Source organism: Ornithorhynchus anatinus, chromosome 12, assembly GCF_004115215.2.
Source record: "Ornithorhynchus anatinus isolate Pmale09 chromosome 12, mOrnAna1.pri.v4, whole genome shotgun sequence".
NCBI lineage: Eukaryota > Metazoa > Chordata > Mammalia > Monotremata > Ornithorhynchidae > Ornithorhynchus > Ornithorhynchus anatinus.
The window spans coordinates 34,127,050-34,153,894 of record NC_041739.1 but is presented as its reverse complement, the minus strand read 5'-3'; the positions used below and the strand labels follow the sequence as shown (position 1 = coordinate 34,153,894).

At 44.3% G+C, this 26,845-nt stretch overlaps 1 protein-coding gene across 19 annotated transcripts in view; it reads left to right on the top strand.

Moving 5' to 3' along the window:
• The window catches only part of ANK2 (ankyrin 2), a 576,252-nt gene that overhangs the window by 295,784 nt on the left and 253,623 nt on the right, over positions 1-26,845 (top strand). For 2 of the 19 annotated variants that reach the window (XM_039913777.1, XM_039913778.1), the window contains exon 1: positions 25,514-26,258. The exons of 11 other annotated variants lie outside the window; for them this stretch is intronic. In XM_039913777.1, coding sequence (XP_039769711.1) covers positions 26,130-26,258 — 129 coding nt within the window. In that variant the 5' untranslated portion in view covers positions 25,514-26,129. Of the gene's footprint in view, positions 1-25,463; positions 26,259-26,845 lie in introns of those variants that run through there. 6 more of the 19 variants (XM_039913752.1, XM_039913774.1, XM_039913783.1 and 3 more) reach the window with 6 other exon arrangements.

Sequence of the window (26,845 nt, the reverse complement as noted above, 5' to 3'; positions counted from 1 at the left end):
TTGCAATACAACAATAAACAGACACTTTCCCAGCCCACAAAGAACTTACAGTCTAGCGGGGAAAATTGAGTGTTTACTGTATGCAGAGCACTATACTAAGCACTTGGAAGAATGCAATTCAACACTAAACAGACACATTCCCTGCCCACAACGAACTTGTCTTCTGAAATATGAGAGCTGAAAGAAAGGGAGGACTCAAACAACAAGATTATTGTCCTCTGGGACAGAGAGGATGGTGTTTTATCGTATCCATTGGTTATCATGCCAACACAGTATATTCGATGATATGTTAACTATAATGAACCACTAAAGGGCAGGAATGACATTTGTTTAGTGTATTTTGCACAGTGTATAGTACAGAAGGCACTCAATAGTAAAATCCTTTTTTTGTGCAGATGTTGTAAAAGAGCTGCAACTACATGCCTATTTAGCAGAGAGAAAAAAATCAATTTAAGAAAAAGTATTGAAAGAAAGCATGTCACTCACCTTTACCACATTGTTGTGATTCCAATTATTTCTCTGTGAGCTTACAGTAATAAGAAGAGAGGCCTATTTTTTCTTGATTGCTACTTCCAGGTTGTTGTCCCAAGGTTACTGTTTCTTTCAGGCCAGTGTGTAAATAGCGAGGAGAGTTAAATGCCTAGGCTACATGTAATTACAATTACCCAGGGTCTATCTTTGTTTCATATGTGTGTGTGTGCCTCATCTGGATACCTAAAAAAAAAAAATTCTAAAGGATGGGCAGCAGAATGTGTTATGGATTGTTTCGGTTTCAAGCTGTTTGTTGAGGCTGGTTGTTTGTCCACAGCATCTGAGAACGCCTAAGGAAAATATCCTTATTTAAATAAAGGGTAAGATCGTCTTTATGAAGTGAGAGTTCATTGCTTCTTAGGATTTCTGATAAACTGCAGAGCATCAATTGCAGAAGTCTGAAGATACCACAGATATTTTTAAGTCCTACTACTAATAATGATCGTATTTATTAAGCATTAACTGTGTACGAAGCCCTGTGTTAAGCATTAGGAGAGATGCAAGATAATTAAATCGGACAAAATCCCTCATGATGCTTACAATTTAGTTGGGGAGAGAGGCGATCGATCGGTATCAATCAGTGGTATTTGTTGAGGGCTTTCTATGCGCAAAGCACTATTCTAAGCACTTGCGAGAGTACAGTATAACAGTTAATCACATTCCCTCACCACAAGCGGCTTACAGTCTAGAGGACTAAAATAAATTGCAGATAGGAGGAAGCTAAATAGAGAAGCAGCGTGGCTCAGTGGAAAGAGCCCAGGCGTTGGAGTCGGAGGTCATGGGTTCAAATCCCGGCTCTGCCACTTGTCAGCTGTGTGACTGTGGGCAAGTCACTTAACTTCTCTGTGCCTCAGTTACCTCATCTGTAAAATGGGGATTAAGACTGTGAGCCTCACGTGGGACAACCTGATTACCCTGTATCTACCCCAGCGCTTAGAACAGTGCTCGTCACATAGTAAGCGCTTAAATACCAACATTAAATAGAATATGAAGGTAGATACCTAAGTACAGTGCAGGGTGTGAGTATCCAGGTGCTTACGATGCAGAAAAGCTGATTTAGCTGATGTGGAACTATGAGGTGAGATGAGAGAATAATCAGGGAAGGCCTCCTGGAGGAGATGTGATTTCAACAGGGCTTTGAAGCTGGAGTGAGCATCGGTTTGCCCGATGTGTGAAGGGGAAGGGAGTTTCAGGGAGGCGGTGGGAGGGCAGGGGGGCATGAACAAGGGAACGATGATGAAAGAGATGAAAAGATGCAGTGAGAGAGTTGGCTTGAGGGGAGAGTAGTGTGCGAGTTGGGGTGTAGTGGGAAGAGGAGAAGAGAGGAGTGAGGATGAGGAGGGAGGAGAGAGTTGATTGAGCAGGAGTTTTCGCTTGGTTCAGAGTGGCATGGGTGTCTACCGACTCAGCTTCCTCACGGGTCCCTCTGCTGCAGCCTCACCACCCCACAACCACCTGCTGTTTGCATCATCGTCTTGAAATGCCCCCCCCCCCCCCCCCGACACACAACTCTCCACTCTTTAAACACTCCTACATTTTGCTCATTATGGGCGGGGAATGTGTTTGATTTTATATTGTATTCTGCCAAGCACTTAGTACAGTGATTTGCATACAGTACGTGCTCAATAAATATGAGTAAGGATAACGGTAATAATAATAACCTCTCTCCAGTTGAAGAAGAATCTCACAACCGGCTTCAGGGCTCTCCTCTAGCTATCCCCATTTTACATATTGACTTTCCTCACCAGGTAGTCCTCTGTTCACACTTTTTGCTCCTCCCAGTTCACCTTGTAACTGTTCCTCCCTCCTGAATCTCCCTGCTCGGACTCGGTACTCACTCCATGCCCCAAAGTAGAACTCCTCCATGCTCTCATCTGCCAGACCAAAACTCTCCTGATCCTCCAAGCCCTCATAATAATACTAATAATAATGTTGGTATTTGTTAAGCGCTTACTATGTGCAGAGCACTGTTCTAAGCACTGGGGTAGATATAGGGTAATCAGGTTGTCCCACATGAGGCTCACAGTTATGCCCCATTTTGCAGATGAGGGAACTGAGGCACAGAGAAGTGAAGTGACTTGCCCACAAAACTCATCTCCTTTGGGAAGCCTTCCGAATTAATCAGTCCATTAGTCAATTCTATTTCTTGAGCATTTACTGTGTGTTGAGCACTGTACTAGGTATTTGGGAGACTACAGTACGATAGAGTTGGTAGGCCTATACCCTGCCCATACTGAGCTTACTGTCTTGAGATTAATTCCTAGCCATATCAATCAATCAAGTATATTTATTGAGCACTTATGTGCAGAACACTGTACAAAGAGCTTGGAGAAGTACAGCATGGCAGTATAGCATACACATTTCCTGCTCACAATGAGTTTATAGTATAGATGATCATCAGCCATCTTTAATTCTTACTCTCGACATTTATCCGCCTATGTATTCATATTCAGCTATCGCATTCTGACATTTTTATGCTACTAGCAAATGATTTTTGTCTCTCTGATTGAATTCCATGAGTTCAGGGTGTGTGTATCTGGCTTCTAATATAGTCTCCCAAGCACGCAGTAGAGTGATTTGCATTCTGAAAATGCTCAATAATTACCATAGATGGATTGAGCTATTTGACTTTCAGCAATTAGCTTTGTGACCACTTGAAAATCAGAGACCTAAGGAAGAATAATCCTGAAAAAATCCTTGCTTTCCTGCCTGTGGACAGTAAATTGTTGGCCAGTTCTCATTATATTTCACCCTTTCTTTCCAATTAGTCTCATGACTCATCAATTTAATTTCTCATATTGTCAAGAAATAAGTATTAGGAAGAAATAATGAGTTCATCATGTTCCGTGCACAGGTGATGTGAAAATACTCCTATCTGATGCAAAAATGTGGAAATAGGTATGTCCAGGCTGTACAACTGAAGTCCATTTGAATTTGGCAGCCATGCATCAGGGCAGCTTGTGCTCGCTGATCAGGCAGTCACCGTTTATCCCTTGAGCATATGCTGACCAAGGCAAGGTGGCTCCAGTTTTGCCATTTCTCCAGTACGCTAACAAGGCTCTATAAACTGGGAAGCCGAAAATGGAATTTTAAGCCATCTAAATTCTACACAGGGCAGTACATATATGCACAGCTGTCCTCACTTTGGAAGGTGAGCCCACAGTAGGAAAAGTCCAATCCGTTAATGCAAGTAAGTAGAGTGTAGGTCTGGTCCAACATACAGCTGAAGAATGGGCGTCCCGAGTTCGGTGTGTCCTTTGGGCTAGTCAAGTTTTTGTGCTTTACTAAATAGAAATTGATTGAACGTTGTTCAGATCATTTTGGATTGGTCTGATAAAATATATCAGCTAGATAGAAGATGACTAAGTCTCTTTTTAAAAGGGCAACATTAACGATTCCAAGTAAGTTCATAAGAGATGATATAGTTTCATTTTGTTTTACTTTTGTGATTTCTTCAAATTCCTTACTTAAAATTGTGGTTGGTTAGAATGGAGCTTGAGACACCAAAGATTGGTTCGCTTTCTGACATGTAGATAGTAATGCAATAGGTGGCATTGAAATGTATCAATCTGTGTTTTGTACTAGCTTTTCAAAGTTTTCTATTTAAAAAATCTATTGAATTTATTGAGTGCATAATGGATGCAGAGCACACTTGGGAGAGTACATTATAACAGTTGGTATAGACATTCCCTCACCACAGAAAGCTTTAAGTCTACAGAAAATCTCTATCTCAGTCTAGAATCAGGACCTAGCCTGCTCTCCTAACACAGGACTTTATTTGCACATGGGACATTGAATGAAAATGTTAACTCAAGTCCAACTACAACAGAATTTCAACCCTGGTGATGTATTAAAAATTTATAATCTCTCTGTAGAAAAGATTTTGGAAAAAACAAACCAAAAAATTATGTATTCTAAACTTAGTCTTGAAACGTCCTGCTTTATGATGTTGTTTTCTCTGACCCATAGTGACGCCAGAACCTCCCACCTCCATCTGCAATCATTCTGGTAGTGTATCCATAGAGTTTTCTTGGTAAAAATACAGAGGTGGTTTACCATTGCTTCCTTCCCTGCAGTAGAGTCTCCATCCTCAACTCTCTCCTGCTGCTGCAGCACAGACAGGTTTTGACTTGTAGCAGATTGCCTTCCACTCACTAGCCCAAGCTAGAAATGCAATGGATATGCTTCTGTTTGACTTTCCCTCTGTAGTCGAGACTGGTAGAGTATTGGAAACTCTCCAGGTGTGACCCTGAGAGGGGTAGTCTTGAATGCGGGAAAAAAAAAATAGAAAAGATCAAAATTTAGTGAGGAATTCCACAATTCAATGACATTCTGGATTTACTGTCTTTAATATATTCTGAGTGAAATTCTTCCATCACTACTTTCTTGATGTACTTAATCAATCAGTAACATTTATTGAGTACTTACCGAGTGCAGAGCAGTGTATTAAGTGCTGGGAATAGTACAAGAGAGTAAATAGATGCAACCTTACCCTCAAGGATCTTAGGTCATTTTTAGAAAGTCACTAAACAGGTTTCAATTGACTACATTTTTTAATAAAATTGCACCAGGCGATTACCTCAGAGGGTCCAAATGACTCTCAAGGAGTAGTGTATCTGCAGGGAGAATCTCTGTTCATCATTTCAATCCCCTTTTTTTCTGATAAAAGGCATAGTTCACTCACATTTATGTGATTTTTAAAAAATGATATTCGTTAAGTGCTTGCTATGTGTCACTGTACTAAGATCTGGAAGAGCTGACAGTACGGAGTGACTTCAAAATGTCTTTCATTCCGACTGTCAAAATGGGTTACTGGGTTGTCTTTTTTTAATGGAACTTGTTAAACCCTTACTCTGTGCTAGGCACTGTATTAAGTGCTGGGGTAGATACAAGCTACTTAGGTTGGGCAAAGTCCAAGTGCCACATGGGGCTCACAGTGTCATTCTCAGATGAGGTAACTGAGGCACAGACATCTCAAGTGACTTGCCCAAGGTCACACAGCAGGCAAGTGGTGGAGCTGGAATTCGAACCCAGATCCTTCTGACTCCCGGGCCCGTGCTCTATCCACCGGGCCACGCTACTTCTCGAAAAAGATTACTGTCTCGATCGCCAGTAAACAGCAACCTGCTCTTCTCGTTCACCTGTTTTCACATTCATAATCACCTTCAGTCTAAGTCTGTATTTCTGTCCTCAAGTTTAATTCTGGGAGGGATTTATAATGAAATCACCAAAAACAAGCAATCCATAATAAAATACATCCATCCATATATAATTTTAAGCTATCTCTGTCTCATCTGTTTTTCTCATTGAACTAATGAGGATCCGATCAGGGTTGTAATCAGATGCTTTCCTAGTGAAAGTTAATGTGAATATAAATTAATTCATTTTCTATTCATTTGAATATATTTTCCTAACCATATTCCACAGGGAGTCAAAAAAGCTGACATTTTAAAAGGGAGGTTTCTGGAAAATTTGAGAAAGGAGCTATCAGGCTTTAAAATGCATTTTATAAAGCAAAGATTTTTCCATCAACTGCATCAGTATCTTAAATCATGCGCCCCAAAGTAGCATATTTAATTAACTTTGGTATTTGAAATTGACTTGTTCAATTTCTGTTTACTTTAGGAATTGGTAATCGCGAAGCACATATCCAAGTAGAGACTTAAATAAGCAATTCAGTCACCAGGAGCGGTATTAACTAGGCGCCTCTGGTGTCCAAGGCTCTGCCCTAAACGCTACAAAAGGGCAAGTAGAATATCTCATCAGTAAGGAAGAAGGAGTATTTTTCTGTGTATAAAAATTGTACACTGTGCATCTCCACCAGGGCACCTTTCGGAATAGACATTTAGGAGGAATGTTTGAAGTGGGACAGGTTGCCTTGTGAGAACTTTACTCAAGGATGTTTTCTCATAAACGTTTGGTTGCTTCATTGCTCCAAGAGACTGGTTGTTTTTTGTGTCCCTTAAGGAGTTAAGGGGCCGTTGGATTTCACGATTGTAGAGTAGGCCTGACCTCCCGTGGCACTGTAGAGAACAGCAGCTCTACATCGGCCCTTAGATGCCTGCAGCTTGAAATAAATCTTATTTAACTAGGGATTTTGCCCGCGAATGCTGAGTCGCAGAAAGGGACCCTTCCTCAGATTGAAGAACTAAAAATATCCGAGTCGAGAGAGTCCTGGAGAAGTGTTGTTCCTCTCTGCCCCATGGACGACTGTATCATTAGGGCCGGGCGGATGATGAAGAAATGTGATGCGTAGCTCGGTGGGAAGAGCACGGGCCTGGCTCTGCCACTTGTCTGCTTGGGCCAATCACTTCGCTTCTCTAGGCCTCAGTTACCTCATTAACTTGGATCTAGTTCGGCACTTGACGGTGCTTGGCACACTGTAAGCGCTTTACAAGTACCTCATTATTAATAATAATAACGATCGGAAGAAGACAGGGAAAAGAACGTGTTTTGGGTTGACATCTTGCTCTGTTACCATGACCCCCGCCCCGGTCAACTCCTGGAAGAAGAGTCCTTTCTCTCTCTCCACGCTGATGGATGTTCCATGATGCTGAGCACTAACCTGTGCTAACCCTCAAGACTTTCAGCGCATCTCAGACTTAGAGTCTTTGGGGAGATGCTTTTCTCACCAGGAGGGAGGTGACACATGTAATGTCAAAGTTCCTGAATCAATCAATAAATCAGTGATATTTACCGGGTGCTTACTAAGTGCCGAATGCAGGTTCTAAGCAGGGCAGTGAGGAGTTTGTGGAGGACAGGTGGCTGTCGGGCTTTAGGCTTGGCTCAGGGGTGATTATGGCAGTCACAAAACACCCCTTCTACTATTACTACTTTCTCCTCTTCCCTCTCCATCTCTGCATGGCCTAATGGATAGAACGTGGGCCTGGGAGTCAGAAGGACCTGGATTCTAATCCCTGCTCCCTCACTTGTCTGCTCTCTCACCTTGGGCAAGTCATTTAACTTCTCTGTGCCTCAGTTTCCTCATCTGTAAAATGGGGATTAAGCCTGTGAACCCCATATGGGACAGAGCCTGTGTCCAACCCAATTACCTTCTATCACCCCAGCGTTTAGTACAGTACCTGGCACATAGTAAGCATTTAACAAATATCCTCTTTCCTTTCTTTCAGTCGATCATATTTATCACTTACACTGTGGAGAGCACTGTTCTAAGCGCGCGGGAGAGTACAATATAACAGAGTTGGTAGACGTGTTCCCTGACCACAACATCCTTCTCGCCTCCCTTTCCCCTCTACTTTAAACCTTACTTTGTCCTTCCCCCTTTCCCTTCACTCTGTCCTCTCCCACTTCCTTTCTCTGCCCCTTACCCCCCTTGGCCATGCTTATTTTTTGCCCCTGTCCTTTACACTGAAGTTAATCAAAATTTTTTTATGGTATTTGTTAAGCACTTACTATGTGCCAAGCACTGTTCTAAGTACTGAGGTAGATACCATGTCATCAGGTTGGTCGCTATCTACTAGGCCATGGCTGCAGAATCAGTTAAACACAGCAAGAATTTATCACATTTGTACAGGTTAGGAGTCTCTCTTCTCCAGTATTTCTTCTGAAGAGTTGGTGCTACACACTCGTATTTAATGGACAAACGTAGGAAACTTTTTTTTAAGTCCCCAGAATACACGGGGATAACGAGAGAGCCACCTCTCAGCACCGCTCCCTAACAATCACAAACGTCTGTAGGTGATACAGCTACAGAGCTGCAAATTAAACCTTAGGGAGTTGTGTTCCCTCATTTACCTTTAATGGGAATTGCGTCCATGTACCTCCAGCGTGGACTTTCTTTCGCAATATGAATCAGATGTTTGGGCCTCCATGCTGCTTTTAGAGGTTCTAAAAAAAGCGGAGAAGTAACTGGAATTCAGGCAAGTCATTTGATGGGAAGGTTCACCACATTAGCATGCAATAGTAAAAATGTAATGTGGTAATTATATGTGATGCTTAAAACTAAGTCTACAAGAATTCCCCAGTTAGCACTCTTAATTGGCATCATAAAAAAAAAAGAGTGCTAAGTGAGAGAGCACCAAAGAAGGGAATAATGCAAAGCCACTCAAGGAGGCGGTGTCTTAGCAAAAATTTATGGGGTTGGGAGTCAGGTACTAGTTTTAGCTCTGCCACTTGGCTGCTGTGTGACCTATGGTAAGTCACTTGATTTCTCTGTGCTTCAGTTTCCTCACCTGTAAAATGGAGATTAGAAAACACCCTCCCTCTCTCCCTCTTAGACTGTGAAGTCTTGTGGGAGAGGGTCTATGTCAGTTCTGATTTCTATCCCAGTAAGCACATGATAAAATAGTTATATTAATATATATATTTATACGTATGTACACAGAGTTGTCCATTATAAAATATTATGCAATTACATTATATATGATCATCATTATTATAAAGGAAGCTTTCCTAGAGAAAGCGGGATTTTAGACTAGAGAAGCAGCGTGGCCTAGAGAAAAGATCATGGGCCTGGCAGAAAGCGGACCGGGGTTGTAAACCCGACTCTACCACGTACCTGCTGTGTGACCTTGGGTGAGTCACTTCACTTCTCTGTGCCTCAGTTCCCTCTTCTGGTGGGGAGAGCTGTGAGCTGATTATCTTGGGGAGGAAGGAGTTCCAACCTGGGGGAACAGTGTGCGTAAATGGTAGATAGCGAGAGACTTGAGAGCAAGGCACTGTTAGACGGTGATCTTGGAAGGAATAAAGAGCATGCACCGGGAGGAGTGGCTGAAGAGAGTCATCATGTAAGATGGAAAGAGCCCTTAAGTTAGTGAGAGGAGCTTTTATCTGACCCAGAGAGAGATGGAAAGCCTTTGGAGCTTTTGTGATATGGAAAGATGTGTGCCGAGCCACACTTTAAGAAGATGATCCAGGCAGCAGATTTTAGTGAAACTGAAGAGGTGAAGAGGCTGGGTCCTAACTGTAAGTTAGTTTAATGTCCCTCCCCCCACCGTAGGCCGTCAACTCCCTGTGGGCAGAAATTGTATCCACTAATTACATTGCATTTTTCCAAGCTCTTGGTACAGTTCCCTAAACACATCAAGCACTCAAATACCAGTAGTCTGACCATGATATAGTCTAACCATGATATGACAACTTAGACCACATGGACAGCTCTTGGGTTGGAGAGGAAGAGGCAGAGCCAAGAAATGTACTTGAGAAAGAAAGAGCAAAATTTAGCAGTTGATTGCGAGTGAAAACCGAAAAACAATGAGAAGTCATGGATGATGCAAAGATTGTGAGCTTCTAGAAGAGTTGGGGATGGTGGTGCATTTGACAGAGATGAGAAGTTAGGAGAAAAAGGAGGTGGTTTAGGAGAAAAGATGCGTAGTTTGGCTTTAGACGCGTTGAGTTGAAGCAACTAGCGATCCAGGTGAAGACAAGAAGAAAAGGTGGATTCTGTTATATTTTTGTGTTGTACCCTCCCAAGTGCTCAGTACAATACTTGGCACACAGTAAGTGCTAAATAAATGTGACTGATTGATTGTAGATGAGGTGACAGATTTGGGCTGGAGAGGGAGATTTGGGAATCACCCACATAGTGGTGACTGAAGCCAGGCAAGGAGGTGCTTCCTACTGAGAGACTAAATGTAGAATGAGAAGAAGAGGGGTCCAGAACAGACCCTTGTGGAGCAACTGGAGTCAGGGATTGAGAGGTGGAAAGGAGGCAACAAAGGAGACTGAGAAGAGCTGGTCGGAGAGATAGGAGGAAGCTGAGGTTTTTTTTAATTGGTATTTAAGTGCTTCCTGTGTGCCAGGAACTGCACTAAATACTGAGGTAGATTAAAGATAAGCCGGTGGGACATAGTTCATGTCCCACATGGGGCTCAAAGTCTTAAACCCCATTTCCAGGTGAGGGAACTGAAGAGAAGTTAAATAAACTTGCCCAGGGGCACACAGCAGAGAAGTGGTGGAGCCAGGATTAGAATCCAGGTCCTTCTGACTTCAGGCCCGTGTTCTATCCACTAGACTATGCTGCTTCTCTGAGTCAGTGAAACGCTTTGAAGAGAAGGAGGTTGCCATAGCGTCAGCATCATAGAACATCCTTTAACATGGAGAGAGAAAGTATTGTTTTTCCAGGAGGTGACCAAGAGGATTTAGTACCTGTTCTCTTTCATATTTAGACTATGAGCCCCATGTAGGACCTTTTCATCTTCTATCCCAGTGCTTAGTATAGTTCTTGGCTCACGGTAATTATTATCATTACAAACATAGTGAAGGCCTAACTATAGTGGATCGAGAAGAAAGTTGAGAAGAAATGATGGTAGATCTCTAGTATGTGAGGCATAGGTGCCTTTTTGCTGGAGGAGAAGAAGAAGGTAACACTTTGAAAAATAAAGTATTTTCCTAAGTAAATACAACACCTATTTTTGTAGTAAAGAAAAAACATTTCAGTTTACGCCTTTTAGCCGTCTATTACCACTTTGTTTTGTGGGCAAGGAATGTGTCTGTTGTGTTGTACTCTCCCGAGCGCTTAGTAAGGTGCCCTGCACCCAATAAACACTCAGTAAATGCGACTGACTGATTGAAGAGTCATGGTGGTTCATGACTTAGTGGACCATCTTAAAGCCAAGCTAGAGCTCACTGGTCCCTCATAAAGTTATGTCTTCCTCCCGAAACCCGGAACCTCTCCCATCTGGTCTTTTGTCCTCCCCTCCCTGCTGCCCTCTCTCCCCAGCTTGTTTGTACAGGGCTTGTATCCCTTCTCCTCTTTCCTGATATTCTCTCTGACCCTGTCCTCCGGTCCATCAAGAGGGGAGGGATGAAATGGGCTGACATAACCCCCAAGCCAACATTTTTCTGAGTGATAGATGCTCTGTCTTTGCAGCGACACTTGGATGTCTATGTGTTGCACATCCATTTTTGCCTACTTTTCCCTACTTAGAGAAACCGCTGCATTTGCCTCTGAAATATCCCCAGCCTCGTCGTAATTGGCATGCTTGGGGTGTCCGAACTGCTGGAGGAATAAAATCATTTTGAGTTTCCCTTGTGATTGTGTTTAAAAAGCACCTAGAGATTGAAATGAAATTGCTACTGCAGTGTGTCTTGAATCTTCCTCCTCTTCTTAGCTGAGAAACATTAATATGGGGTGTCAGTGAACAATAAACATGCGGATAATATTATCACTGACTATTGAAATAATCAAAATATGTGAATCAATCACTGGTATTTATAGACTGCTTCCTGTGAACAGAGCACTGTTCTAAGCGCTTAGGACAGGACAGTAGATTTAGGAGCAATGATCCCTGCCCTCAAGGAACTTACATGGAAGATTCCTAGCTTATGGGATATTTTTAAGTTACTGAAGCTATGTATGATTCCTCTGATCCAAATGACCTTTGTAATAATCTGGACGCCTCAGTTCTGAACAGTTTTTACTTCATCTGTTTCTTCCCTTATCTGACTAGCAAGTGGCATTTTAAGTGCAATGGGACATTTCCTCCTTCCTTACCCTTCTCTGGGTCCAGAAGGGAAGGAAACTTTCCAGCTGTCCTTTAAAAGGTAAACTCACCAGCGCTTGTAGCCCACCAATTCCTTTAAACTGCTGATAATGGTACTGAAGAAAAAAAAAACCTCACAAAACCCCCAAATCATACACTGCCCCGACTCCCTTGAAAGCTCTGTGACTCTCTTAAACGTCACAAAGCAAAAATACACTGTACATGCCTATGTGCTATCCCTTGCTTCACATTTCCTTCTAATTGTCTAGACCTCCTAGGGAGAGCACAGGTGAGCATCTCTTGGGGTGCCCTGTCAGAGGATCCTAGCACCCCAGAATCTGTCATCCCAGACCCAGTATCCAACCCCTACAAAACTCATCTCTCTGCATCTCAAGCTCTGGCTGGGTTTGCGCTCAACCTCTGTCATCTTGGCCTTCCCAAAAGTCTGAAACCGCCATGGCCGGGGATTGTGCACATCTATGTCATTTGCGTCGGGAATGTATCTGTTTATTGTTATATTGTACTCTTCCAAGCACTCAGTAAATGCTCAATAAATGCCATCGCCTGACTGTCTCTGCCTCTCTGACTGTTCTAAGGCCTCCTGTCTACCCCTTCTGGTCTCAATGACTCTTGTGATACCAAGGATGTCAGGAACCAGACAAAGCAAGTCCTGGGCATGGAATGTGTTTATCAAGTCTACTGTACTGTTCTCTCTCAAGTGCCCAGTACAGCTCTCAGCACACAGTAAGGGCTTAATAAATACCATTGATGGGTTGTAAGCTCTCCCTTTAGACTGTAAGCTCACTGTGGGTAGGGGATGTGTCTAATAATCATTATAATAATTGTGGTATTTGTTAAGCAATTACTATGTGCCAGGGACTGTACCAAGTGGTAGGGAAGATAATCGGGTTGGACAGTGTCACCGTCCCACATAGCGCTCACAGTTTTAGTTCCCATTTTATACTTGAGGAAACTGAGACACAGGGAAGTTAAGTGAGTTGCCCAAGGCCACCCAGCAGTCAGGTGACAGAGCTGGGATTAAAATGCAGGTCGTCTGTCTTCCAAGCAGGTGTTCTTTCTCAGGGAAAGATCTTAATGACAAACCAGCTTGGCAGTTGCAGCCCAGCAGATGGCTCTGGCCTTAGCCACTCACTTCGGTAAATTCATGGGAGGAAAATGAATGCCGGCATCACCGTTCGTCTCTTTTACTTCCCTACTCAGCCTCAGCTTTTCATGGCTAGTTATAAACACTTTCATTCTTCCAGGAAGGTTCCCGCCACACACGATCAAGATAGCCAAATATTTCAAGTGGAAATAAGTTCCCTTTGGTTTCTCTCCCTTCTCGGTTCTTCTGTCCCCTCGGCCTCTCGCCCCCTGGAGACAGATGGCATATTGTCCCAGCTTCAATGGCTGAAAGAGAACGTTTCTTCACGATATTCTCCACGGAGGCGAGACGGATAGCGTGGTAGATTGGGAAACGCTCTGCCGGTGTAATTGCTCGGGCCCTAGACCTCACATTACTCAAAGCTAACCTTGAGGGGTCAACTCTGGTGGGAGTGGAGAGGCGTTTTAGTTCTCTTACGTTTCTTTGACTGCTTGGGAATGCTGATGGAGTCGTATTACTGAAGCAGCACTGATCCCTGCTGCTGTTCAAGTGGAAAGATCACTGCCTTAGGCACCAAGAGATGTTAATCATTCAGTCGTATTTATTGAGGGCTTACAGTGTGCAGAGCACTGTCCTAAGCACTGGGGAGAGTACAGTACAACAGATTCGGTAGACATTCCCTACCCACAATGAGTTTAGCATCTAGAGGGAGTGGACAGAGACAGGTTAGAATCCCGATTCCACTTGTATGTGGTTAAATTTAGGCAAAAAGTGCACATGGACTTCATAATGTGCTGCACCTGTCTACTGGCATATTGCACTCCATGTCCCATCTGCAGCTGGGAAGCAGCATGGCCTAGTAGAAAGACCACGGGCCTGGGAATCAGAGGACCTGGGTTTTAATCCTGTCTCTGCCAATTCCTTGCTTTGTGACTGGGCCGTTCACTTCACTTCTCTGTACCTCAGTTGCCTCAACTGTAAAATGGGAATTAAGTACCTGTTCTCCATTCTACTTAGACTGCGAGCTACACGTGGGACTGTAAGTTTATCATGGGCGGGGAACGAGTCTACCAATTCTGTTATAGTGTACTGTCCCCAGTGCTTAGTACAGTCAGTGCTCTGCATAGAGTAGGAACTCATAAATACAACTGATTGATTAATTCTATGTCACCTAGTACTGTCCAGCAAAAGTATAAACTCAAATATGCAGCACAGCCCATGAGTATAAAAAACACACTTTACAATCAGTGGTATTTGAAAGTTTACTGTGTGCAGAGCACTGTAGTAAACACTTAGGACAGTACAGTGCAGCAGAAGTAAGGGAGACGTTTCTTGCCCACAACAAGCTTAGAGTCTAGAGGGGAAGACGGACACGAATATAAATCATTTCTAATGTATAATTTAAAGATATGCATATAAGTGCTGTGGGGTTGGAGGTGGGGCAGATATCAAATGGCCAAAGGTCACAGATTCAAGTGCATGGATAACACCGAAGGGAGAGCAAGCTGGGGAAAAGAGAGCTTAATCGGGGAAGGCCTCTTGTAGGAGATGTGACCTTAATAATTCTTTGAAGGTAGGCGAGAGTGGTGGTCTGGCATTTATGGAGGGGGAGGGAGTTCCAGGCTAGGGGGCGGACATGGGGAAGGTATCAGTGGCGAGATAGATGAGATCGGGAAAGTGAGTGAGCTGGAGCTAGAGGAGTGGAGTGTGTAGGCTAGGCTGTAGTAGGAGATTAGTGAGGTGAGGTAGGATGGGATGAGCTGATCGAGTGTTTCGAAGCTGATGGTGAGGAGTTTCTCCTTCTCTGATGCCAAGGTAGATGGACAGCCACTGGAGGTACTTGGGGAGAGGGGAGACAGGGACTGAATGTTATTGTTGAAAAATGATCCGTCCAGCAGAGTGAAATGTAGTCTGGAGTGGGGAGAGACAGGAGGCCAGAAGGTCATCGAGAAGGCGGTTGCAGTAGTCAAGGGGGGATAGGCTAAGTGCTTGGGTCAGCATGGTAGCAGTTTGGATGGAGAGGATGGGGCGGGTCCTCCTTCTAAGTGTTCTTTATACGGTAAATATCAACTTAATGCTCGGTTTTGTGAATTCCAAATTTTTTCGGTGTGGCACTCTCAGCAGCTTTCTAAAATTGAAGTGCTCTTCCAACCCAAATGGACGCCTGCCTCTTCTCGCAATGAGCCTGCTTCTTTCTCTCTCTACGTGACTTCAATCTCGGCTGTTAGGGGGAAATAAATATTTTCCTGAGGCCTTAACAGCTTTAATCTCCCAAGCATACATTCTTCTCACTGAGAGACCGAATTCCTACTTTTAACTCCACCAGCCTCGTAATCATCTAATAGAATTATTCGAGTGTCACTGACACTGTTTTGGCCTAGGGTGACCATTCACCCCATCCAAGATGGCACCCCTTCTTCAATATTACAGGTGTGTTTTGGGTGTTGGGCCACCAGAACCTGCTATTGATATTACTCTCTTGATATTGAAAGTAATAGTAATAATGGTATTTGTTAAATGCTTTCTATGTGCTGAACACTGTACTAAGTTTCATGATAGATACAAGATAATCACCCACGGCGGGTGGGGGTGGAGGGAGAAGAGGTATTGAATCCCCTTTTGCATATGAGGAAACTGAGGCGCTGGGAAATTATATGACTTGCCCAACGTCTCACAGCAGAAAAGTGGCGAAGCTGGGATTAGAACCCAGGTCCTCTGGCTCCCAGACCTGGGATCTTTCCACTAGGCTACCCTGCCTTTTGAGTAGGTGGGACTTAGAAGTGGCTAAGGCCACATTATAATCAAGCGTATGACCCTCATCCTATGGGATTACAACAAAGAAATATGTGGAAAAGCTAAAAAGGATTATTCTAGCTGCTCATTCTGTCCCGCAAAAGATCAGTCATCCAGATGCAAACTCTTCCCGAGAATCAGCCATGGCTGCAAATATCCATTTCTACCGGACCCAAATGATCAGATGAAAACAAGTCAGTTGATCTGCACCAGTAATTCAGGCACCAGGGGATTCTTTGTGAATGGCTATTTGATCGAAACGGCATGGTTTATGTTTATTTAATATTGACCAAAATCAATGACGCACGAGAGACTGAGCCAAACAGAGGACTGGATTCTAGAATGGCCCAGTAGGTTCCCGGACTGAAGAGTTCAGTGGTTTAATGGCTAGAGCACTAAATTAGGCTTGCAAACAGCTTCCCATTTGTAAAACATAAATAAACAAGTTGTACTTGCCCATTAGGCATTTAACAAGGAGGCTGAGGATTAGAGACTGTCCTTTGAGTTCCTTAGGAAAAATCATACAGTGCAAATTTTATTGCAGCTGTATATGCAAATGTGACTTTCCAAAGCGACCTTTGAAAACAAAGTAATATAACTCATATTCCAAACAAGGTTACAATCAATTTAGCTACATCATTCAACAACCATCCAGTTGTTTCCACTTTCTAAAGGCAGCCTGATTAAAATGTTATGAGTAGAATAATGAAGGATTTTTCCAAATAACAAGGATTTGGGGAGAGTTTTTACCTGAACCATGAACACAGAATCACTACCAGATTTAGCACTGGCTTCTGGTCTTAAGGGGTAATACTAAATAGCTTCTATTTCAATCTACTGTTTCAAAGACATGCTGTTTCAAGTACGATGGAGTATTTGATAGCTTCAGTTGAAGGGGTCATATTTAGGGACAACTTGAGACAGATTTTCAAAGACTCTTGAGTCTTAACAGTGTTTCTGGAGGAAAACATTGCTGTATTTTTTTAATGGTGTTTGTCAAACGCTTACTACGTGCCGGCCACTGTACTAAGCTTGTCTTTTCTTATGCTATTGGGTCATCTCCGACCCATAGCGACTCCATGGACACATCTCTCCCAGAACGTCCCAGCTCCATCTGGAATCGTTCTGCTAGTGGATCCAGAGTTTCCTTGGTCAAAATATGGAAGTGGTTTACAATTGCCTCCTTCCATGTGGCAAACTTGAGTCTCCACCCTCCACTCTCTCTCATGCAGCTGCTGCCCAGCACAGGTGAGTTTTGATTTGTAGCAGAGTGCCTTCCACTTACTAGCCACTGCCCAAGCTAAGAGTGAAATGGGTATAATAATGTTGGTATTTGTTAAGCGCTTACTATGTGCCGAGCACTGTTCTAAGCGCTGGGAGAGACACAGGGGAATCAGGTTGTCCCACGTGGGGCTCACAGTCTTAATCCCCATTTTACAGATGAGGTAACTGAGGCACAGAGAAGTTAAGTAGCTTGCCCGAAGTCACACAGCTGACAAGTGGCCGAGCCAGGATTCGAACCCATGAACTCTGACGCCAAAGCCCGTGCTCTTTCCACTGAGCCACGCTGCTTCTCTTATGCTTCTCTTATGTAGGTATGCCTCTACAGGTCTCGGTTACGGAAGGGAGAGTCAAGCAGAGTATTGGAAACTCTCCAGGTATGATCCTGAGAGGGGCTGTACTAAACACTGGCGTACATACAAGATAATTGGATTGGATGCCGACCCTGTCCCACACAGGGCTCAGAGTCTTAATTTCCATTTTACAGATGAGGTAACTGAAGTACAGAAAAGTTAAGTGACTTGCCCAAGGCCACCCAGCAGGCAAGTGGCAGAGTTGGCATTAGAACGCAGGTCCTCTGACTCCCAGGCCCCTGCTCTTTTCACTAGACCATGCCGCTCCTTCCTATTTGGAATTCTTATAGGATTATCGAGAGGCAGTAGGGCCTGATGGAAGGCGTACAGGCTTGGAAATCAGAGGACCTGGGTTCTAATCCTGACTCTGCCACTTGCCTGCTGTTTCTGTGCCTGTTACCTCTTCTGTAAAATGGGGAATAAAACTATGAGCCCCATGTGGGACATGGACTGTGACCAACAGGATGATTTTGTATCTACCCCAGAGTATACTTAGTACAGTGCCTGGCACATTGGAAGCACTTAACAAATACCATTAAAAAAACTCTTACTCACTTTGTCCATAAATATATCAGCAGTGTGCTTTTCTGGCTCTCTACCATTTGAGTGAGCATTTTTCAGACACCAGCGGTTCAAAGGAAGAAAAGTGGGTCCTCCTCCTTGCAGGCCCCTGCCCTTTACAACTATTGTCAGAGAATTGTCAGGAAGTCCAGGGGCTTATTCTTCTCGCCAAAGAGTCAGTGAGACAGTTGAAGGGTTCAGATTTTGCCAGGCAGAAAATGAAACTAGACAACTTTATGCTAAAAATACGAAGGAATCCTGCACTTTTGGAACTCTTGCAATTTTTTTTTTTTAATAGAGAGCAAAGCGTGAGTGAAAGAAGGAGCGAGGGTGTGGAAAATTGGTGAACCAGATTTCAACAAAACTGTTAAAATAGGCCATGCAACTGAAGCTATGCAAATTGGTGCTTGTATTGGCAAAGGACAACTAGAATTTAGTTGTGGCAGATCAAGTCAAGTTGGATCTAGACTGTAAGCTCGTGGGCAGGGAATACGTCTACCAACTCTCTTACCATACTCTCCAAAGCGCTTAGTACTGCATTCCGCCCGTGCTAAGCGCTCAAGAAATACCACTGATGATGAAGTAGGAAAACCAGATCCTTAGTTGCAATTGGATTAAAAAGTTCCCTTATGAAATGAGGAAGACTGAATTTACTCTGACAATCAGTACAATCCAGACCACGCAAAGCTAGTGCACAAACAATACTTCATGTATGCATTTGTGTAGCCTGAACTTTTATCTCACAGATCGCTGAAAGAGTAATGGAACACATTTTCCTCTGGTTTGGTGGGTGTTTATTTTTCTTATTGTGCATCTGTCCCCGCCTCCCACTTGCTACCCACATTCCATTTGTGGTAGTTTTGCCTTCTGCTGCTTTCCCCACATAGAAGTGGTTCACTCTCTCCGAAGGTAGGGCGGGGGAGAGATGGGGGGAAGAGAGCTTCCAAGAGGGAAAAAAAAAATCCCATTGCATATGGCCAACTCAGTTTTTATTGAACAGTGCCCTGAATATTATATTCCCTGATTGATGTCTGCAGAGGATTTCTTTCGCTTATGATCAATGAGATGCTGGACACCGAGACCAGGGAATGGCCATTTTATCTCTCTGCCTGTCTGTAAAAATCAAGTGTGTCCTCTCTGAAGGGCAATCTGTGCTGGCTTCCTCCAAATTTAAATGTGAACTACACTATGTTCTTACTCTTAAGCGGCAGACCCAAAGCTTTCCTGGCTAAGGTGCTTTGTTGAGCGAAGCATCCTTTGTGCGAGTAAAATTCAAACTGTGTTTTCTCTCTGCTGGAGGCCTGCTGGGAAGACCCCTTTTATGTGGCATGTGAATTATTTAAATGGCCGTGAGCTCCTGGGACTGGAAACGGGTGTCCTGCCTGTGCAGGGGTCAGCTGGTGAGTGTGCACCGCTTTCTCTCCTTGCACGCAAAGTCCCGGATTTCCCCCCACCCCCCCCGCCCCACTTTCCCTCTCCTCCTGCCTCCAGTGGCTGTCTTTCCCCCATCCCAATGCTTCTCTGGACAAATTGTGGTGGCCTGGAAATTTGAGCAGCAGACACGCCAGGAGGGCGATTGCAAATGGACAGCTTGTCATTCCGGCTTTGGATGAATTTGATATATGGTTGAGAAATATTTCCATGGCTAAGGAAGATTGTGTCCGACTGGGGAAGGAGCAGAGCCGTATATTCTGTGGGAGTGAGGGCAGGGAAACAACGTTCACAGCCCACAAGAAGTGTGGCATGTGCTGAATGGTTTGGATGATTCTTAGCTCTACCAGATGCTTAAGATGCGCCGGCTGCCGATTCCGTCATACAGTCAATAGGGCTCGGGAGGTAGGGAGGAAGAGGGAGCCAAGTCAGAGGAATAGAGGCCTGGATTGGGAACCGTTATTCCTGGATGTTCTCTGAGCCTCAGTTTGTTCAGCTGTAGAACAGGGCTAATGATACCGACTCATTATTCCCAGATTTGGTTTGAGAAATGACGAACCTGTCCATGTAAATTACATCAAATCCTTTTCAACAGCTGCTCTGATTGTATCATATGACTGTATTTGCATTGAAGACTTGGTTGTTATAAATTGGGCATCACCGTATCGGTGAGGGTGGGGTGGCATTCACTTCTCACATAAGGAAACGGACAGAGATGTTAAGTTGCTTCTGTAAGCACTTGTTCCAAGTTGGTGGGAGAGGCAGGAGTAAGGCCATGCTGCTTTCCTGGACTTTTTTGCAATTAAAAAGAAGGGCTCATTGAATTCAAAGATTCTTAGAGCTGACACTGCTGAACTTAAGGATACTCGTCCGGACCGGGAAACGTTACAAACACTGCTTTGCTGTGTGACCCGGCCAGCTGAACTTTTTGCTCTGTGTCTTTCTGCTCAGCTGCCAAACAGGGTTAAAAACTCCACCAGAACAACAAGGTCTTTCCCACTGTTTATTTAAATTTCTTCATAACCTCTTCTTCAGTCTGGAATAGTGAATTCCTTTTGCTTCTTAAATCCCTAAATGTTTGTCGTCATCATTAATATTATTATTAGTAGTATTGTTTTATGTGTTAAACACTTACTATGTGTCCGACACTGTTCTGAGGGCTGGGCTAGATACCAGTTAATAATGTTGGACACTGTCCCTGTCCCACATGGGACTCACAGTCTAAAGAGGAGGGAGAACAGGTAGCGAATCCCCACTTTACAGTTGAGGAAACTGAGGCATGGACAGGTGAAGTGACCTGCCCAAAGTCACACAGCAGGCAAGTGGCAGAGGCAGGATAAGAACCCAAATCCTCCAGGTGAATGGTGGAGACAGGAAGTCAAAGGGGAATGCCATGGAGTCTGGGGGTGGGTCCAAGGCCAGGGGTGGAACCTAGTGGGTGGGGTCTCTGATTTGTCAGTGACAAACCAAGGAAGGGGAGGAGACATTTTTAGGAGCCTTTGACCCATGGGGATATGTCCATTGGTACTTGTAAAGTCCTTGAGGGGAGGGACCATTCTATTTAGCTCCATTATACTCTTCTAAGTAGGAGGTTGGCACCGTGCTCCAGTGGGTGTTCAATAAATCCATTGACGACGATGATGACGATGACCCTGGAGCAGCCTGCAGGCATTCCCCTTTGATTCCATAAGATATCCTCAGAATTCAAGGCCACATTCCAACACGATCCATTTTGCCACTGTTAAAATGATATCAATTAGTCCAGTAAGCCCTTTCCTAGATACAAGGTTTTAGGTTGTCCAACCCACAACACTTCGCTCCTCCAACACCTCCCTACTTACTGGGTATCGATCTCACCTCTCACCTTCGACTTATTCATTCAGTTGTATTTATTGAGTGTTCACTGTGTGCAAAGCACTGTACTAAGCGCTTGGAAGGGTATAATACGACAACAAACAGATATGTCACCTGTCCACAAAGAGCTCACAGTCTAGAGTGGAAGACAGACATTGATATATATAAATGAATAAATAAATTATATATCTGTAAGTGCTTGATCGATCCCTTGTGCACACACCTCCCTCCTTCCCGCAACTCCTTCCCCTTTCAGACCCAACAGACCACCACTCCCCAAATCTTCAAGCCCCGCTAAAATAAAAAATTCATATTGTATGTCTCCCCCAACTGCCAGTCGTATTTATTGAGCACTTATTGTGTGCAGGGTAACCAAAATTATGATATGTGCTTACTATCTGCCAAGCACTGTTTTAAGTGCTGGAGGAGGTACAAGGTTATCAGGTTGGACTCCGTCCCTGTTCCACATGGGGGACTCAGTACTAATCCCCATTTTACAGATGAGGTAATTGAGGCGCAGAGAAATAAAATGATTTGCCCAAGGTCACACAACAGACAAGTGGTGGAGCTGGGATTAGAACCCATATCCTCTGACTCCCAAGGCCATGGTCTTGCCACTAGGCCATGCTGCTGCTTCACTGTATTAAGCGCTTAGGACAGTATAATACAAACAGTGTAACAGACACGACGAGCCACGGTTTAGAGGGGGAAAAAGACATTAATGTAAATAAAGAAATTACAGATATTTATCTGTTATAAGCTCCTTGTGGGCAAGGAAGGATCTGTCTACCAATCCTAGTGTATTGAATGCAATTTCCCACATGCTTAGTACAGTGCTTTGCACACAGAAACACTCAATACCATTGATTATTTTTTAATAGCAATTTTTAAGTGCTTAGTATGTGCCAGGCACTGTGCTAAGCGCTGGGGCAGATATAAATAATCCGGTTGGATACAATCCATGTCCCATGTGGAGCTCACAGTCTTAATCCCCATTTTACGGATGAGGTAGCCGAGGCACTGAGAAGTTAGGTGATTTGCCCAAGGTCACACAGCAGCAGACGAGTGGCAGAGTCGGGATGAGAACCTAGTTCCTTCTGACTCTCAGGACTGGGCTCTATCCACTTGAGCACACTGCTTCTCATTGACTGATGATGGCAGGACTTTATACCCAGATGGAAGAACACCACAACTGCTACTTTTTATCCTAAATTTTTTGCTGCTTTTGAATCTGCGTTAGCCCCAATTACTTCTCAGGAAATAACAGTGATCTTTAGTTTGCTCGTACAAGAAAACAGGGTACGATGTAGCCTGCACTCCGTACAACCTTCCACATAAAAATTGCTAATGTTAGACTCTAAGCTCACTGTAGCCAGGGAACTTGTCTATCAACTCTATTATTTATTGCCATCGTTCTCGTCTGCCCGTCTCCCCCGATGAGACCGTAAGCCCCTCAAACGGCAGGGACCGTCTCTATCTGTTGCCGACTTGTTCATTCCAAGCACTTAGTACAGTGCTCTGCACATAGCGCTCAATAAATACTATTGAATGAATTGAATGAGTACTCTCCCAAGCGCTTAGTACAGTGCTCTACACAGTGCTCAGTAAATACAATTAATTGATTATGGTGTGGAAGGGGAAGTCCAAGACAGGCTAATAATGTGATTCTTATAAGTAATAAGTAATTAATTCTTATAAGTAATTCTTATTTGTGAATGCTAGTTGCCAAGATCCAAGATGGGGGAAAAAAAAAAATCAGGCCTTTTGTAATTCTTCTGTGTAGGACTAGGGACCATCCTTTGAAGCTTGACCATGGTAGTTTTAAAACAAATAAAAGGAAACTGTCACACTGTGGGTGGTAGACATACGAGATTCATTACCACAAAAGTTATGTAGGCAGAAAATATCAATAAGTTAAAAAACAGTGTGAATTCAGTTCATGGAAAAAAGACTCATAGTGAGTCTGTAAAGGAATGATAGTGATGTTGGAGGGAAAAGATAGAAATGGTAGATGACTGAAAAAAATTCAATGATGGCTCAGAGGAAGAAATCAGAAATGCTAGTGCAGTTACAACTTTAGGTCAACCTTAACTGTCGTTCCGGCAATCCTCCGGTGCCAATCTAAGACAAAACACTGAATCTTTTCTTCAGGACTGCATGACGGCTGCATCTGCCTGCACTAATCTGTGATAGGCGGTTATACTCATGAGATCGTGCTTTCCATCTTCATTAGATCTGCCTTTTGAGGTCAGAGCGTTCACTATCCTGACTTCATTGAGGACTGTTCCTCTGGACTGTAAACTTGTTATGGGTAAGGAATGTGTCTGTCAATTCTGTTATATTCTCCCAAGTGCTTAGTACAGTGCTCTGCACATAGTAAGCACTCAATAAATACCATTGATTGATTGATTGAATGGGTGGTTTCCATTTCCCAAGGTTCTCTGATAGGCGTTAAAATGCTGGTGTCAACCAGAGTTCAGGGTAAAAACCGTCCAAGAAGGCAGAATTGCCTCCTGCTCTAGGACATACTTTCTGATACTGTCATCTCCTGGTCCTCCTTCTGTCTCCACCCACACCCTTATGTACGTATCTTTAAGCACTGTTGCTTTCCTCTGCACGTAATTTACTTGAGCGTTTGCTCCCCTGCTAGACCGTAGGGCAGGAATTGCATGTACTAACTCTAGTAAACTGTTAGTGCAGTGCTCTGCACACAAAGATGAAGTGCTCAATAAATTCCTTCATTCAGTTATATTTAGTGAGCATTTACTGTAAGCAGAGCACTGTACTAAGCACTTGGGAGAGTACAATAAAACAATAAACAGACACATTTTGTGTCCACAACAAGCTTATAGCAGTCCTCTAGACTATAAGTGCCTTGGCAGGAAACGTGTCTTGCTAATTCTGTTGCATTGTACTTTTCCAAGAGCTTAGTAGAGCGCTCTGCACATAGTAAGTGCTCAATAAATACTATTGATTGATAAAAACTCTTGACTGTGCCTCTCCCGTGATCAGACTCATCCCAGGCAAAGTCAGGGACTCTTTCCACACTTGTAAGGAGTAAATCCTGAAGCCCTTAAGGGTTTCCACTACAGGTGTTGCTCGCTAAACTTCTGGACTGACTAAGGATATCTGGCACAATGGCCAAGAGGTTTTTTTTAAAAGACCACAAATTTTACCACAGCTTCAATAATTGCCTGTGGGGTGTTATTTTGTTTGGTTTGCTTTCTTTTTTGGGGGGACAAAGGGTTCCATCAAAATAGGAGGGAGAACAGGAATTGAATCCCCATTTTTACAGAATTTCCATTAATGAGCTTGATAAATTATTTTCCAACAATTCCCTATAGTTTTTGTCCCCGACGCCAGGTCTGTAGCTGTTAATGCATAGTCACCGTGGTACGAATAGTGGACACAGATAGTTTGTGAGCCAGTCTCTGGCTAGGGGTGATTGATCAACCAGTGAGAGACAGGTTTCTTGGTCCTTGTTATTATTGTCGCAGATATTGGGAAGTTGGCAGCTGAGAGCTTAGAGAGCACGGGGATTTTCCTTCAATAATTAGTGAGCCGTGCCTTTCCTCATTTTTGTTTGTCTCAAGACACAGCACACGGCCACCAACTCCCTTTTATCTACGTTAGGCTGCTCCTTAAAACATCTTACTCATTTTTGATCAACAGCTTGGAAGTACTGAAATAACGGCCCCAAAACCCTCTCCAAAAATAAAATAAAATAAAAATGGCCTCGAACCCCTCTCCACAAAAGAAAAAAGACTGGGGGTATGGGAGCCTGTGTGAAGGGGGGCAGGAGGAAGGATGGGGTGTTTCTTCCTTCCCAGGGAATCCCAGATTTCTTCTCTCTTCCTCCTCCCCCCTCCGTCTCCCAGCTGCAGTCAGTTCCCTCTTAATGCAGCTCGCTAATGCAGCCTCACGTGGGGCTGGAAACAGCACAATGAAGGAAACCCAGCTCAATTCCCTTAGGTAGCGGCTCTCCACTTGCTCTCTGCAGATGCCCAAGCCGGCAAGCCGGAGCCGATCCCCTCTGACATTCAGCGGCCCGGGCTTCTTTCCCTTCTAGGAGAAGAGGAAGGAAAAACAGCTGGGAGAGGAGGGGGAAGGAGCCCTTGTCATGTGCTGTAGCCGAGGCAGTGGAGCACCAGCCATAGCGGCAGCAGCAACAACACGGAGCAGCAAGTCATTTAGTCAGACTGCACCATTTTCTCCTCACCCTGCATAGAGGTGCAGCTGCAATCAGATGCAATAAGTCACCTCCCCTTCCCCCCTCCCAAGTGGCTTCTTCCTGGCTTCTGTCAGAGGGACACGAGCTGTCTGGAGGAGCCCCCAGAGACTGGCAATTCGGTGAGGTGTTTCTAAAGGATGGATGTGTCAACCGGTCCGAGCCTGGTGGGCACTGGTGGGCGTGGGATGGCTGAAGAGATCCCCTACCACCAGGGACCTCTCACCTGGTAGCTGCGTGCGTGTGTATATACGTGTGCGCCCACTGGTACGTGTTGCCGGTATGTCTTTGCCAAAGGAGTGGGCTGGGGACATTTGGATGCTCTGCTGAGTTATGGGTGCTGCAGAGGCTGGAGCAAGACGGTGACCTATCAGGGGGCAGAGGAGTGGATTTTACTGAGAGTGCTTCTAGCTGCCAGCCATTGCCCTGACAGGGACAAAAAAAAATCCACCCACAAATTCATCCGAGATCTCTGATCACCTGGATTGCTGCTTGGTGGAAACCGATTCTCAGCAGCTGCTGCTGCCCTGCGCTTTTCCTTCTGCAAGATGGCTCATGCTGCTGCTTCCATTAAAAAAGTTCGGGAGGCTGAACTCGAAGAGAGGGAGAAAAACCTTGAGAGGGAGAGGAAAAAGCAGCGGAAAGTCCCTAGGGAGCGAATAGAACGGAAAAGAAAGGTATGAGGACCGCTTTCTCTTTCCCCACCTTCCCCCCCCCCCACCCCCATCTTTCCCCGCAGAGGGCCCATCCTCACCGAATTCCCTTCTCTGCACTTGTAACTTTCCCATCCTCTTTCCTCTCTCTCCGTCTAACCCTTTGCACCACCTCCTTGCTTCGGTTTGCGGTACCCAGGGCATCTCCAGCTTTACTGCAACAGGAGGAGACTGTCTTTAATCTGGGGATGCGGAGGCCCATGGCCAGCAAAGATGGCCAGTGGTATTTTTGCTTCGTTTTCCATCTCTACCAGCTCTCTGCCACTATTCCGGAGCCAGGTGGTACGAACCTCCAGCTGACACCAAGCACTTGTCAGAGAAGAAAGAGGGAGGAGGAGGTTGATTTGCTATTTGCTGGTGCTAGGGATTTTCCTCTTCTCTCCCTCTCATCTTTTCTAGTTCCAATCCTCTTTCCCACATATCATTAGCACGCTGCTTTCACTGGAACTGCTTGCTACCTGTGACTCTCCGTTTAAGGAGTGAAATGATTGGGTATTTTTCGGTTTTGATTTTAAAGGAAACTGATTAAACTGTTCCATAGGGAGGTGGAA